Source organism: Ictidomys tridecemlineatus, chromosome Y, assembly GCF_052094955.1.
Source record: "Ictidomys tridecemlineatus isolate mIctTri1 chromosome Y, mIctTri1.hap1, whole genome shotgun sequence".
Taxonomy (NCBI): Eukaryota; Metazoa; Chordata; class Mammalia; order Rodentia; family Sciuridae; genus Ictidomys; species Ictidomys tridecemlineatus.
This window is the reverse complement of record NC_135494.1, coordinates 2,132,400-2,149,561: the sequence shown is the minus strand read 5'-3', so window position 1 is coordinate 2,149,561 and position 17,162 is coordinate 2,132,400. Positions and strand designations below refer to the sequence as shown.

The 17,162-nt window shown below is 40.0% G+C and overlaps 1 protein-coding gene and 1 long non-coding RNA gene across 2 annotated transcripts in view; one reads left to right on the top strand and one right to left on the bottom strand.

The window, feature by feature from the left end:
* Nucleotides 1–17,162, bottom strand: part of LOC144371974 (uncharacterized) — a 55,638-nt gene that overhangs the window by 22,130 nt on the left and 16,346 nt on the right. The gene's annotated exons all lie outside the window — the stretch shown is intronic.
* Nucleotides 6,414–8,804, top strand: LOC144371975 (uncharacterized). The gene is given in 1 exon segment (XM_078035333.1): nucleotides 6,414–8,804. A coding segment is annotated over 1 exon segment (2,304 nt). The 3' UTR covers nucleotides 8,718–8,804.

Genomic DNA, 17,162 nt, shown 5'->3' with positions numbered 1-17,162 from the left:
AGAGATCACAGGAAGCCTAGGACTCATAGAAAGGTTGAACACCTTGCTTCTGGGAATACCAGGATACCAGCTATGCCCCCCTCTCCCTCCTGGGGAGAAGTCTATGTTACTTCTTTTAAAATAAACCCTGCTTTGTGTGCTTGCCTGGGCTTGCTTCTCTAATGTTCAAACTTCAACATGTGAGAGGGCAGAACTCCTCCCCCATAACCAGTGGTATCAACGCCACAGGCCATATGTGCCCCAAGTGGAGTTTCATATGCAGGCTTTATGGGCCGAGCTGAGCAGGGGTATTGTTTCTTTCTGGTTTAACTATCAGTTGAAACCCAGGAAGCTGAGAGCCCTGGGTCAGCAGCTAGGGATATGGTGCTTACCAGGCAGGAGCAGGTGGGCTCAAGGCTTTTCTTGAAAATGTTGGTGGCTCTGAACCACTGACATGGAAGGAACGCAAGGGAGGGGACCCTTCCTGAGATCAATTCAGGTCAGCCTGGGCAATGGGGTTATTTTGCTGCAGCTGGACCACGGCAGGGTGAAGTGTGTCAAGGGGTCAGGTGACCATGAGTTCACAAACATTTTATGACACACACAGATGCCTGAAGCCACAGAGGACACCAAACCTACATACACTGTGCCCTGTACACACATGCCTATGACTGATTGCCCTTTTTATAAAACCTGAGAGTCCTAGACAGCTCTGAAAAGAGGGCTAAGGACATGGTGCCCTTGTCTTCCTGCTGTAGCTTCACTGATCAAAGTTCCTTTCCTGCTTTTCATCATGACCTTTTCTATTTGCATTTGGGGTAAACAGATGACCTGATGTGTGGGGTCACCAGAGTCAGATGGCTTCCAACAACTCCCTAATAGTGGAATGTAGAACATGGACATTAAGCACAAGGTGCTGATTTTATTTCAACCCCGCATTGCTGCCTTAGGGAATTGCCTCCCACACCTCCTTCTTCTCTATCCTGCTAGGGAAGAGAACACTGAGCCAAATCACCAACACAGACTGTTTTTTTTCTTAGCTCTATCTAATTCCTCAAAAGATAAGTAGTCCGGAGGTGATGAAAATTACTAAAATAATTGTCAAACTCTATTTATTTTTACATATCAAATATGTATGGGCTGGGGATGTGGCTAAAGGGGTAGCGCGCTTGCCTTGCATACATGCGGCCCGGGTTTGATCCTCAGCACCACATACCAACAAAGATGTTGTGTCCACCGAGAACTAAAAAATATATATTAAAAATTCTCTCTCTCTCCCTCCTCTCTCACTCTCTCTTTAAAAAAATGTATGATACATATGATATTTTTAAATATTGTTTCAAAAATTTTGAGTGTGTCTCTTGCTAAGTTGCCCGAGGTCACACCAGCCGATACTATATATGTATATGGGTATCTTTTTCTTTGAGGTTCTGTTGAATACTCCCTGTGGGGCTCGACCTCTGAGCTAGATCATCAACACTTTTAATTTAATTTAAGGTAGGCTCTCCCTGTTTGTGAAGCCAGATTGAAATATTGTAGTGTGTGTAGCTGGGTAAGTGGGGTCTAATATCAGGTCCAATAAAAAATGCAATCTGATCTGATCCTGGGAAACCAAAAAAACACCTGAGAAGTGAAGTCTTCATGTTGTCATGGCCTTGGGCAAGTCCTAAATAAGGGTTAATGAAGTAGCTCCCAGTAAAACAGGGAGATGCTAATCAAACCACCCTAGGCTGTTCCTGCCCAGGTTTCTCCTCCCTGCCCCACCAGTCCACCAGTCTCCCACCCTTTGTCCTTCCCACCCATATCCCCTACCATGTGCACAATAAAGGGAAACAAAGGACAGGAATGTTGGAGGACAAAAGATGACCTTAGGTTTAAGAGAGAGAAGACCTCCCCCTTCCAGGGATTCTGCCTTTTGGGTCCCCTTCTTCCTGGGGTGGGGGGAGTCTTTTGTGCTTTCTCTTATTAAAGCCTTCCACTTTCCACTCTCCACCTGCTTCTCTGGTGTTATACTGCAGGATTTGGGACAGCAAGGACTCCTCATGGTAAACAGCATTAACATTTGTGGATTTTCACCTGACCTTGGGCTCCTCCTGCCTTAGACTCCTTAAGTAACTAATTTTTGTATTTTTTTAAAATTGTTGTTTGTTTCTGTGGTGAGGTTAAAACCCAAGGCATCACCCGTGCTGGGAAAGCACTCTCCCTCAGCCAGAGCTCAATCCCAGATGTTACCATTTGTACCAAGTTCAAGCAAAGGCTTTCCACCTGGATTAGTTTCTAGCCCAGGAAAGAAGCTCCACCTGAAAAGGGCTGGGGCCAAGGATCTGCCACTCTAGGCAATTTTGGTTAGTGATTGGTTAACCTTAGCTGTCAATCACAATGCAGAGGCCTGATTGGAGGCGCCCCAATAGGGATGCTGGGGTAGAACTGTCCAATCAGATCCAGACCAGAGGGGAAGAGCAGGCTTTGGAAATCTCGCGGGCTTTTCTTCCTCACCAACTCTGCTCCTCCCTTTCCGGGCCCCACGAGCTCTGCCAACAGGCCTAGGGGATTCTGAGCAGCGTGTGCTTCCCTCTATCTCTGGTGCCTTGAGGTCCTCGAGAAAACACCCTGTCCTCTAGAAAGACAAAAATGGTGAGTATGTGACGAGGGCTGAAGGGACATGGTCAGCACCTGCCTTGGGGCCCCCGCAAATGGGTGAGCTTCAGAGCCTGGCGGAGTCACCTCTGGATGTTGCCCTGGGTTACTGTCCCCTGGTCCTGGGGGTTGGGCTGGATGGTAGAATCTTGAAGTCACCTCGCTGGCGGCTGACCCTAAGCCTCTTCCACTGGTCCCGCAGAGTGAGCTGGGTGTTGGGTGCCCAACGTTGGTGCAGAGGGTGCAGCCTAGTCCTCCATGGCGGATGGCCCTGGACTTCTGCTCTCTGGCCCCTAGGATTGGGCTGGGTATCCTGTCCCTGAGGTCAGCTGCAGAGCATGAGGCCCAGTTCCCACTGGCAGATGGCCCTGGGTCCTATCCCTTGGCTTCCATTGTTGAATGGGCAGCTGTTGTTCCCAGCTTCCCCTCCCCTCCCTGCTGGTGGCCAGCCCCCACTCTTCAAAATGTGTAGGAAGCAGGATCCCAAATCCACTTTCCTTCCCCCAGTTTAGTGCCTCCAAAAGCTGCTGTAGGTCTTTTTTTTTTTAAGAGAGAGAATTTTTTTTTAATATTTATTTTTTAGTTCTCGGCGGACACAACATCTTTGTTTGTATGTGGTGCTGAGGATCAAACCCAGGCCGCACGCATGCCAGGCAAGGAGCTACCACTTGAGCCACATCCCCAGCCTAGTCCTCCAACTTGTGATTCTCTTGCCTCAGCCTCCTGAGTCCCTGGAATTACAGGCCTGTGCCACTGTCTCTGGCAAGAATAACACTTTTGTTTTCTGTTTCTGAATATCATACTTGAGGGAAAAAAATAGTCAATTGACACATACTGTGTTCCGATAACATAGCTACTTTAAATGAAATAAGGCAGTGGGTTATTGGTACTAGGGATATTGAATCTTGGTTTACATCCACAGCCCTTTTTTGTTTGTTGTTTGTTTGTTTGTTTTTGGCAGAAGTTATTTATTTATTTTGTTATTTAATAAATAAATAACATAAAATTTATTGTGAGCTCATTAAAAGTATTTTAGTGTTTCACATTTGAACATATACTAAATGGATTTTGTCTACAGAATTGAGGATGTAGTGCATTTGGCCACCTTGATTCCAGTTTGCCTGGACTATCATGTGATCCATATCCAAGACATCTGCTGTCACTCATCTTTCCCTCCTGTGAAGGCTCACCAAAGCTTTTTCTTGATCTCTTGCTCACCTCTGCTGATACTGTGCTGCTCAGGATGTGACATGTTTTAAGTTCTTGAGTACGGTTAGGTGTCAGTGGCAGGGGCACCTTCTGGTAGGTGATATTTTTGGCTGCTCCATCACAGTGCAGACATCTAGTATTATTATGGTTGAACATGCAGTGACCTGTTTTCCTCTCAAATTGTTAGATAGGTGAGGATTCTGGGTTGCAACCTTGCTTCTTTACCACCCTGGAAATGCTTCTGTCTTAGGTTTGCACCACCATCATTACAGGCAGGAGGAAACTCTTTCACAACAGACATCCAGTGCACATGTAGCCCAATCTTGATAGAAGTGTCTTGAGCAGAACATGGCTATGGGCCACATGAACTTATAGTAGTGAAGTGACTGCTTTTCACTAGAGTTTTGTAGTTGATGTACATTCATTGCTGCTATGAGATTTAGAAATTAGTGTTCATTAATTGTTCATTAATAAAATTGTGTTGAGAATTATAAAACTTTGCAAGGTTCTTGTTTGGATAAGGTGACATTTTTGGGTCATTGACTTATATCTAAGTCATGTTCCAACTTTTCATCTTAATACATTCTGCGTTGACAGTAATCAGGAAAAATCATCAAATTTTTGTGTTTATTAATCATGGTGCTTCTTTACTATTTGACTATTTTTTTCCTGGAGAATAGCATGGGTAAACATATAGTTAGTTGTTCTGTTGGGGTAATCACAAAAGATGAACTCAATCCCCAGTTCACAAATTGTGACAACCTGAGTGAAAAGTTGTCTAAATGTAGTCGGTTGGGGAAGCTTCTTAGTGATCCATTTTTGGAAGTTGAGGGTGGGGTGTTGTAGACATTTCTTTAAAGATGGGACAATAGACTTTGAGAAGGAATCAAGAGATCAGTCAATGCCATGTTGTTTATATTAACTTTGTAGGCACAGTGAGCCACTGTGGTTGGCAGAATCTCTCTTAAAGGCTGAGTTTTGTTATTCCAGCAATTTTCTTCTCAGCTTTCTTTTTTAAGGGTAAGTACTATCAGAGTTGCTAATATTACCTCTGCACTGCACAGAAAGTTGTTAGGATTGTAATAGGAGTGCAATGAAGAAAAAAGTTTGGTGTGACCCAGGATCCTGTCTTACTTTCTGTGAACTCAACAAAGGAAGGGAGTAAAACATTAAGTTGCTTGTCTTTTGAGTGGCCCAATTCTAGTGTTGGAATGTCTGTGAGGATTTGAGTTCAGGAAGCATTTGATGGACCACATGATACAATTAATCAGGGACTCAGAGATTCATGTGGACATCAAGCATGTTGACTATACATTTCTTCTGCTGTCAATCTCTCCTGACCTCCAGTATACATTTGTGGGATATTTTAGATCTCAGTGACCTTTGAGGATGTGGCTGTGAACTTCACCCAGGAGGAGTGGGCTTTGCTGGATTCTTCCCAGAAGAACCTTTACAGAGATGTGATGCTGCAAGTCCTCAGAAACCTGGCTTTTATAGGTAATAATGATGTATTCTTTTTCAAAATCTACTGGAGAACTCATGTTTATTTTGGTCATTTATATAGAACATGAAAAGGGAATCAGTTGTTAAATTATTGGAGCATAAAAGGCACCTACGATTTGGCAAAGCATCCTGTCTCCTCAAAATTCATAAAGATTGTTCTGGTTTCTCATTTTAGGAAACAAATGCGATGAAAAAAAATTGAATATGAGATCAAAAATTCTGAGAGCATTCTAAGGTAATTGTACTCACAAAAGAAGTTCTTGAGAGAATCTGAGAAGGTCATATAATTTTTAAAACAGACCAACCCAAGAAGTATACACAATTTGAAATGTATTTATTCTTAAAGGATTTTTCCACCAGAAATATATACTTAGGTGTGACAGATATTCAGTTTTTTCAAAGTACTGGGCATGCATAAAGTATATGTAATTGAATGTGAATATCACTACTTGGATAATCTCAATAGAGAGGCTGCATTGCAAAGGAATGTTTCCTTTCAATCTCTTGGTTTTCAAGAAATTTGAACAAATCAGAAAACCTAGCCTTTACCTGATGTTGGTAGTATTGTAAGCCTGGGACCTATAAATCAGTATAGAATCATGAATGAATCCAGCATTGATAATGTGCTGACATTCTTCAAAGAAGCCATATAGTAAACTTAAAAGGCCAAGGAGATAGTGTGGAGAAACTTTGAATGAGATTCCAGTTCTTAACTGGACAAAGAAAAATTTTAATAGAGTAAGTCCATGAGGTTGTCATATGTGTGCCAAAGACTCATATGCCCTTCATTCCTTCATAGGCACATCACATCTCACTCTGGACACAAATGCCACAAGCATGAGGAATGTGAAGACAAGCCATGCGAATTTAAACAGTACAGGCAATCCCTGGTTTTGCTCAAAAGTGTTCACACACAAATGTTAATACAAACTGGAGAGGGACCCTATGAACGTACAGTATGTGGGAAAGTCTCCAGTTGTTCCAGTGACATTCAAAGGCATGAAGATACTCATACTGGGTGGCAACCCTATGAATATCAAAAATGTGCTGGAGCCTCTTCTTCTTTCCCAGATGTTCAAAGACACATGAGAACACACAGAGGAGGTAAACATTTTCAATGTGAGGTATGTGGGGAAGCCTTTCATTTCTCCTCTTTATTTAGAAAACATGAAAAAAATCATTCTGGAAAGAAACTCTATCAATGTAAAGAAGGTGGTCAAACCTTTATTTCACACACAAGTCTTCAAAGGCACAGGATCACACACACGGGGAATGTACCTTTCAAATGTAAGGTATGTGGGAAAGATTTTGCTTATCCCAGTTCACTTAGAATACTTCACAGAACACATATTGGAGAGAACCTCTATGAATGTAAGCAGTGTGGGAAAGCCTTTGCTACATCCCGTAACCTTCAGATTCATGGGAGAACACATATTGGAGAGAAGATTTATGAGTGTAAGCAGTGTGGCAAAGCCTTAGCTACATCTCATCAGCTTCATAAACATGGAAGAATACATACAATAAAAAAGCCCTATGAATGTCAACAATGTGGAAAAGCCCTTACTACTGCCTTTGGCCTTCAGATACATGAACGAACTCATACTGGAGAGAAGCCCTATGAATGTAAGCAGTGTGGGAAAGCCTTCACTCAGTCCTCTGGCCTTCACTCACATGAACAAACTCATACTGGAGAGAAGCCCTATGCATGTAAGCAGTGTGGCAAAGCCTTTGCCACATCCAGTTACCTTCACAGACATGGAAGAACACATACTGGAGAGAAGCCCCATAAATGTAAGCAGTGTGGCAAAGCCTTTGCTATATTCAGTTACCTTCAGTCACATGAAAAAACTCATACTGGGTAGAAGCCATATAAATGTGAGCAGTGTGGAAAAGCCTTTTATACATCTAGTCACCTTCATATTCATGGAAGAAGACATACTAGAGAGAAATGCTCTGAATGTCAACAATGTGGAAAAGTCTTCACTACTTCCTCTGGCCTTCAGATACATGAACGAACTCATACTGGAGAGAAGCCCTATGAATGTAAGCAGTGTGGGAAAGCCTTCACTCAGTCCTCTCACTTTTACTCACATGAAAAAACTCATACTGGAGCAAAGCCCTATGATTGTAAGCAGTGTGGCAAAGCCTTTGCTACGTCCAGTTACCTTCACAAACATGGAAGAACACATATTGGAGAGAAGCCCCATAAATGTATGCAGTGTGGCAAAGCCTTTGCTATATTCAGTTACCTTCAGTCACATGAAAAAACTCATACTGGGGAGAAGCCATATAAATGTGAGCAGTGTGGCAAAGCCTTTGCTACATCTCATCAGCTTCATAAACATGGAAGAATACATACCAGAGAAAAGCCCTATGAATGTCAACAATGTGGAATAGCCCTTACTTCTTCCACTGGCCTTCAGATACATGAACGAACTCATACTGGAGAGAAGCCATATGAATGTAAGCAGTGTGGGAAAGCCTTCACTCAGTCCTCTAGCCTTCACTCACATGTAAAAACTCATACTGGAGAGAAGCCCTATGCATGTAAGCAGTGTGGCAAAGCCTTTTCTAGATCCAGTTCTCTTTACATTCATGGAAGACTGCATACTTCAGAAAAGCCCTATGCATGTAAGCAGTGTGGCAAAGCCTTTGCTACATTCCGTTACCTTCAGTCACATGAAAAAACTCATACTGGGGAGAAGCCCTATAAGTGTGAGCAGTGTGGAAAAGCCTTTTCTACATCTAGTTACCTTCATATTCATGGAAGAAGACATACTAGAGAGAAATGCTCTAAATGTCAACAATGTGGAAAAGTCTTCACTACTGCCTGTGGCCTTCAGATACATGAACGAACTCATACTGGAGAGAAGCCCTATGAATGTAAGCAGTGTGGCAAAGCCTTTTCTACATCCAGTTCTCTTCAGATTCATGGAAGACTACATACTGGAGAAAAGCCCTATGAATGTAAACAGTGTGGCAAAGCCTTTGCTAGATCCGATTATCTTCAGATTCATGGAAGAATGCATACTGGAGAGAAGCCCTATGAATGTAAGCAGTGTGGAAAAGCCTTTTCTACATCTAGTAACCTTCAGATTCATGGAAGAAGACATACTAGAGAGAAATGCTCTGAATGTCAACAATGTGGAAAAGTCTTCACTACTGCCTCTGGCCTTCAGATACATGAACGAACTCATACTGGAGAGAAGCCCTATGAATGTAAACACTGTGAGAAAGCCTTCACTCAGTCCTCTCACCTTCACTCACATGAAAAAACTCATAGTGGAGCAAAGCCCTATGATTGTAAACAGTGTGGTAAAGCCTTTGCTACATTTCCTACACTTCACAGACATGGAAGAACACATACCAGAGAAAAGCACTATGAATAACAACAATGTGGAAAACCTTTTGCCACATCCTGTCTGCTTCACACACGTGAAAGAACAGATACTGCAGAGAAATTGTATACATGAAAACAATTGATAAACTTTTCTGTTATTACTGTTTTACTCTTATACATGTAGGAAGTTACTGGAGAAAAATTTTTTGAATGTAAAACCTGGTAAATCAATATTTCATGTCATCCTCAAAGACAAGGAAGTACTCACACTGTTGAAAATATGTGTGTGTGTGTGTGTGTGTGAGAGAGAGTGTGTGTGAGAGAGAGAGAGAGAGACAGACACTGGGTATTTAATCTGGTTGTGCTCTACCACTTAGCTATATTCCAGTTACTTTTCATTTTGAGATAGAGACTTGCTGCATTTCTTAGCGTTTTCCTAACGTACCGAGGCTAGCCTCCAACATTGATCCTTCAGAATCAGCCTCTCAAGTCTCAGCAATTAAAGGCATACACCACCACTTCCAACTGAGTAACTCTTTAAATGTATAAAATTATCACAAATCATCCCATTTTCCCTATTGCCTTCAAAGCCATTTCATTCACATTGAAAAATAAACCCTCTAAATGTAAGCAGTGGTGCAACACCTTTGCTACATCCCATCAGCTTCATAAACATGGAAGAATACATTCCAGAGAAAAGCCCTGGAATACATACCAGAATACATACCAGAGAAAAGCTACATCCTATCAACTTCCCCTCCAGCCCTGTTTTTCTTCTCATATATGAAAACACACAGAGAAGCCCTGTGAGCGTGAGAAGTGTGAGAAATCTAGTTTTCTCAATCTTTTACTAAGGCCTCAGGAGATTCTTTTGGAATAAAAAGAATAAATCCTATGCAAAAAAGAAATATGAGTTGTTGAGCTGTTCTAGTTTTATTCGTTTGTATGAAAGGACTCATACTGTAGAAAATGCTGAGGATAAGCCATGTGAGGCAGTATTCAGCTTTCAGAGTTTTCTTCAAAGACATAAAGAATTCACATCTGGGAAGATCCTTTTTCTTTCTTTCAAAATTGTAGTAAGACTTTCAACTTTCCAGGTCCCTTTGAACAGCATTTAAGAAATCACACTGGAGAAAAGCCCTGTATATAGAAATGTGGTAGGACCTTTGCTTGTTTCAGATTTATTTGAACTTGTTCAGACTTGAGGAAATTTTTATTTTATTTTATTTTATTTATTTATTTTGAGAAAACCACTGTAGGTGTGTGAAAATGTGAGTGCCTTCATTTCTTTTTTTATCTCTTCAGCGGTAACAAAAGTGCACCCTGCATTGGACAGGAACATTGCATCAACATGAGGATTTGAAAGCAACATGTTTTATGGGTTAAATCTCTCATTGTTAGATTCCATTTTCCTGTATTTTAAATCTTTTGTGTCTCATATTTTATTACATATTGTGTATTTTAGTTTAGGCCTCTCCACTCCAGCCTTTGGTGCAGATTGGTGAAATGTTTCTTCTGATGGCCACATTATGATGGGTTTGGGTTTTTAGGAGAGCAAGTAGTGAGAATATATAATGATTAAATGACAATTAAAATATTCTGTGTCATACTGAAGACATGATTTGGGGGCCAAACGCAATAACAGTAACGTCTTGGATCTTGAATCACATATTTTCCTTTCATGTATGCATTTTGTCACAAACTTTTGTAGTGTGATGCTTATGTGAAACAAACTGAGATGAATATGGAGAGGTTTATTTAATGATACAGTGTACTAGAAGTTTTAAAGACTTGCAGCAGACTTAAATTCCACTCTTGTTAAAATTTTATGAAAGACTGAAGTCCTCAAAATTCTTGTGAATCCCCCGGTTCTGTGGTATACACCTGAAATCCCAGTTTCTCAAGATTCTTAGGCAGAAGGATTTTGATTTCTATTCATTTTTTTAAAGAGAGAATTTTTATTACTTATTTTTTAGTTTTCAGTGGACACAACATCTTGAATTTATTTTTATGTTGTGCTGAGGATCGAATCCAGTGCCCCACGCATGCCAGGTGAGCACACTACAATTTGAGGCCATGTCCCTAGCCCATTTATTCATTTTTTATAAATTATCTCTTACTTGTCTGTTGACATTTATTTATTTAATTATATGTTGTCCTAAGAATCAAACCCAGTGCCTCACATATGCTAGGCATTTTGTCAACTACTGAACCACAACCTTAGCCCAAGTGTTGTGATTTGTAAGGTGACTTACCAGGATTACAAAGAGTAAAGAACTCAGTGCGATGCTGTCTCTAAAAAACTCAAATAATAAACTAAAAAGAAGCCTGGGAGGTGTCTCAGTGGTTGTGTCCCTGAGTTCAATTTCCAGTACCTCCAAGAAAAATATATTAGGAACCAATATTTGATAAACTGTATTATGGATGGAGGGGCTTGTCCATTATACTGTTTTCTTCTTTGGATTCTCAGGCATGGTTTACTAATTTAGGAACTCTGTAAAATTCAATAAAAAGCAAGTCTATGATTTAAATAAAATAATAAGGCAAGGTCCATAAGGGGCAGCATCCTGCTCTAGGAACCCTCAGTAATTGGTAGTCATCACAAGTGGCCTTAATGTGTTTATCATAAAGAGTTTGTGGAAGCTTTTGTTGTGCAGGAGTTTCTGAATGTGCTAAAAGTGCCTGTGTTTTCAGAGAGTTGGTGGAGGAATTCCATATGGAGGTCTCTGATTTATAGATGATGTCATTGGGGAGCTCAAGTGAAACTGATAAATGAGGAATACATTGCAACATGGTCCCATGCAGTCTGAGAGGGTCAGATATTCTTGTCTTTAAGAAGTGTATCAGGGACCCTTGGAGGTGGAAGTCAGCAATTTAGGATGTACTCTTGCAAAAACGTGATGCTGTGAGTCTCTGCTCAGGTCACTTGTGAAAAGCTGATGAGTAGTCTGAAAATTTATTTGGTGCTGTTAGTGATAAGGGCAATTTGCATTAGAATGCTATTAAAATAGAGAAAACAGAAGATATTAGCCAAATCTGACGCCAAAATATATACCAGTTGTTAATTAGATAGGATTAGTAATTTTCATTATATTTGGTATTGAGCATGAATACTTAGACATGGAGCCACATCCAATCAGCAGTAATGTACCCCAGGCAAAAGTTGAGATAGAGAATATCTGTGTTTCTGTAGTTGGCATTTCATTGATTCTCTATGATTATCAGTGACTGTGTTTAAAGATTTCAGGATGCCTAGATATAATTCTGGTTTTTCAATATTTAGCAAATTGAAAAATATTAGACTATTAAATATCCTGAGAAGCCCATCCCATTTTATTGGAAATGTTAGTTTCCATACATTTTGTTTTAACGTATCAAAAAACATATGAAGTAATTTAATTGTAAATTGATCGTGTTTACTTTATTCATTTATTCTTGTTACTTGGCATTGCTGCGACCAGTGTGGCCAAAGTTGCAGGTTCTGGCAAGGCTGATGGGAGATTGGAAGAAATAAAGAGTAACACACGCAGAACTTGAAGATAGAACAGCCGGGATCAGGTGGAGCACTCCTCTCTAATGGAGCAGCAGGTCTAAAGTATTACACCAGCAATCTTTATTATATATATCTCATTAATCAGATTAAAGACTATGCAAGCATTATTCTTTGTATTCATGAAAGTTACACAGTTAGCAACAGTATGCAGCTATTTCCTCAGTTACATTCCACAGTTGCAATGCACAATGTTATGAGCACTGTGCAGCTCTCAAGAAAGTCCATCGTTTAAGGTTACTAATTTCTGGGCAGATCCAGGAGCAGCACAACTGGTGAAACATTGTGGTTGTCTTAGCCAGGAAGTTCCTTTATTCCCAGGAGGTGTGTGCCTGAGAATATGTTCAAAGCTGAGAAGACTCTCACAACAGAGTTACCCCCATGGAGAGCATTACCACAGCAACCAGGCATCCTATACTTTTGCATGGAAACCTTCCCAGTCACTGAGCGTGGAACTGCCATGAAGTCATCAGAGACCCCAATCTCAGACACTTGTCTCCCAATCACTGTCACTGGTTTCCACAGGGGATAGAACCCACGTCTGCTTTACCACTGAGCTACACCCTCACCAAAATTACCTTCATTTTTTTCCTAGAGACAGTGTTGGACTCTGTTGCCCAAGCTGACCTCACACTAATCTACAACCCGAGCAATGTGGTCTCTGAACCTTTACCCCAATGGCAGTCACATTTGCAGGAAACTCAGTTGAAGTGATTAAGTTAAAGTAATGACAGTTTAACTTAGTTATATATGTTGTGACTACTGTTTCCAAACCCATTCTACCAAGCCTGGTAGAAATTTTCAAGTCCCTTTTTTTCTGTCTCTAGATATTATGAAAAAACATTTTTTTTTTCAAATTTTCACAGAGTACCAATATCACACAGACCCTAAGTACTTGGTAGTGAGAGTGGGGCCCATGAGGAACTTGTTGGAATTGTGTGAATACAATCTACTTTCTGATTTTTTAAATATTTTTTTAAGAGAGAGGAGAGAGAGAGAGAGAATTCTTCAATATTTATTTTTTAGCTTTCGGTGGACACAACATCTTCATTTGTATGTGGTGCTGAGGATCGAACCCGGGCCGCACGCATGCCAGGCGAGTAAGCTACCACTTGAGCCACATCCTCAGCCCCTACTTTCTGATTTGTCTTTCTATTTTCTCTCTATCACTCTCTTTTTAGTACAACGGGATCTTTCTTAAAGAAGAAATTTATATATATATATATATATATATATATATATATATATATATATATATATATACAGAGAATTTTTAGTATTTATTTTTTGGTTTTCAGTGGACACAACATCTTTATTTTTAAATTTTTTTATGTGGTGCTGTGTCGGACCTCCCTCTGACAGAGGTTGGGGAGAATCACTAGACCAGCTAGTGAGAGTCTCCAGGCTGAGCGAGAGGGCGAGTGTCCCGACCCTGCCTGGCAAAAATCACACCAAGTCAGGAGTTGAGTCAGCTAAGATGGCGCAGCAACTCAGTTTATTGTGGAGGGAGAGGACTTATATAGAGAGAAGAGAAGGGAGGTGGGGGCAAAGGCAGGGGCCAATCAGAGATCAGAGAGTCCCCCAGGTTGGGGTAGCCTAGGTACCCCAGTTACAGAAACAGAGCCCCTTTACCCTAAGTTGCAGAAACAATACCCAATTAGATATGTGTGCCCTGTTGCTGGGGAGTTATTCTTTGTGTTTGTGGAAGCCATATCTTGGGGCCCTTCAGGCACATATATGGAAGCCATTTCTCAAGCTCTGCCATGTACATGGAGAATCATAAAACCAGAAACACAAGACTGTGGATTTCTTTTTTCCCAGCAATTGCACTTCCATGGTCAGCAGAGGTCCCAACAGTGCTGAGAATGGAACCCAGCACCCTGCTCATGCCAGGTGAGCGTTCTGCTGCTTGAGACACATCTGCAGCCCAGACAAGGGGTTCTTAATCACTAGGCCACATCCCCAGATGCACCGTTATATTTCATTTAGAGACAGTGTCTTGGTGTGTTGCTTAGGCCATCGCTAAATTTCTGAGACTGTATTTAAACCCATAATCCTCCTGTCTAACCCTCTTGGGCCAGTGGAATTACAGACACATTCCACTGCACCTGGTGCTTTTTCTTTTTTGATACAGGGTTTCACTAAATTTCTGGGGCTGACCTGAAACGAAAGATCTTCCTGACTCAGGCTCCTGAGTCTCTAGCATTATAGATGTGAGCCACAACAAGTGCCTTTTCTATGCATCTGTTTGTTGCAGTACTGGACATTGGGTTCATTACCACTGAGCTGCATTCTCTCTCAGCCTTGCTACCTGTTTCAAGGTAAGCATTATTATTTTTACTTTTGTTGACAAAGGACTGAATCCACATCAGATTGTAGACAGACATGAACTGAAGACACCCCTTTTTTTTCACTTCTTGGAGGCCTCACTTCATGTGGACTCACATTCAAGCCTCAGCTTGATGAATGTTTATTTCTTACTGAATTATCAGTGCTCAAGTCTAGGGAGAATTAGGATGAAGCAATATGTTTTTAGCTAAATGGAATGAGCATCAGTACTCAGGCTTTTTTCTTAAATCTTATTGTATATAATGGATTTATTTTTTGAATTTTTTAACATTTTTTATATTTTATTTATATTTTATTTAATTTATTTTATTATATATTTTATTTTATTTATTTTATTATATTATTTATATATTATATTATATATTATATATTATTTATATATTATATTATTTATTTTATCATATATTTATTTTATTATATTTTATTTATTTATATTTTATTTTTAAAATTCATGAGAAAATTCTGTGGTTTAATGATGAACCAAATGAAATTCCATTCTTTTTAGGATTGGGAGTCATCTCTTGAAAGAGTTAAGAAAAATTCATTTCTGTTTTGCTAAAAAATACTAAGATTTCTATTTGGCCTCACAGCCTGTTTAAACTTGTTTGAAATTCCTGCCTGGGCTTTGAACTCACCCATACTTGTCTGTTTTTGACAAGGTAACAACCCTCCCTAAAACCCCAGGAGCACCTCATAAATTCTGATGTTGGAATCTCAATTTACTCCCTACCATGAAATATTAAGCCATGTAGATTATTAACCTGCTATCTGCCTTTGTATTATGCTTTCCAGAATTCTATTATTATGCTTGCCAAAATTCTATTAGCTGTAAATTCCCAAGGCACTCCTCCACCATTGTAACATTTGGAGCTATAAAACCTTTCACCTGAAGAGCTGGGGTGCTGATCTGTATCCTAGTTTTGGGAGAGACAGCCACTTGTGTACTGCTTTTGTGTACACAATACAAGCTTGCTTTAGTTTGATTTAAAATTGGAGTTGGTGATATTTTCATTTCATCCTGGTTCAACATTAACACAGTGACATCAATGTTCACTAAAAAACTACAGTGATCAAGCCATGGAGCTGTAGCATGAGAACAGATTCCTATAAACGAATGGAAATATTTGAAGATTGGATGATGAACACATTTGTGAGTAATTCATTTTAGCAGTCGGATTGCAACCATCAATGGGGAAAGAAGTGTTTTCTAAAAGGTTTCTAGGAAAGTTAAATGTTCATCTGCAATAGGATGGACCTGGAGCCCCAGCATCAGTCACACATTAAGCACACAGTCATCTATGATCAACAAATATGTGAATAAAACTTTGCCATCTCTAGGAATTAGAGAAATACAAGTGAAAACTACACTGAGATTCTATCTCACTCCAGTAAGGATGACAATTATCAGGAACACAAGTAAATATAAATAAGAATGGGGAGGAAAAGCCAAACTCATAAATTGTTGGTCAGACTGAAAATTGGTGCATGGACTCTGCAAAGCAGTAGGGAGATTCGTAAGAAAACTTGGAATGGAGCTACCATTTGACCCAGTTATCCCACTCCTCAGCTTATACCCCCCAAAATTAAAATTAGCATAGTTCAGTGATGCAGGCACTTCAATGTTTATAGCAACTGAATTGACAATACCTAAAGTATGCAATCAGCCTAGATGCCCTTGAACAGAATAATGGAGAAAACACACATACACACATATTAGAATATTACTCAACTCTAAATAAGAATGAAATATGGCCTTGACTGGTAAATGGATGAAAGTGGAGTCTATCATGCAAAGTGAAAGAAGCCAACCCCCCAAAACCAAAGGCTGAATGTTTCTACATATATGTGGGTGGTTACACACAACCATGGAAGGTGAGGACACAAAAAATAGAAGTCTATTGCTTTAGACTAAAGAGAAAGAAGGGAAGGCAGAAGGGGAAGAGTGAAGAAAGCAGATTTTATGGGTCATCAGTTTCCTATGTTTCTTTTTGAATACACAACCAAGGTAACTCCACATCATGTTCATCCACAAAACAGGGATCCTACTTGGAATAAGTTATAGCCTATTTATGCATAAAAGGTCAGAATACACTCTAGTATCATGTGTATCAAAAGAGAAGAAATTAAAAAGTGAAAAAATACACTCATGGAGCATTCAGAAATCAAAATGCTGAATATACTAGAATTCTCAGGGCAAAAATGAGAGGAAATTTTGATGCTCTTGAAAGAGAATAACATACCTTTGAAATTGCATTAAACCAAACAAAGAAAACAAATTATGAATACTTTTTCTTTCATTTTCTTTCTTTCTTTCTTTCTGTCTTTCTTTTTTTCTTTTCTTCTTTTTTTTCTCTTTTTTAATGAAGATTAAACCCATGGGCATTTAAGCACTAAGCCATATCTCCTGCTATTCTTTATATTTTATTCAGAGACAGGGTCTCACTCACGGTGTTGCTCAGGGCCTCGCTAACTTGCAGAGACTGACTTTGAACTCACAGTCTTCCTGGTCCAGCCTCCTGAGCCACTAGAATTATGGGCATGTACCACCTCACCAGTAAGAACAGGAAATTTGACATAAAGAATATCTCCTCCAAT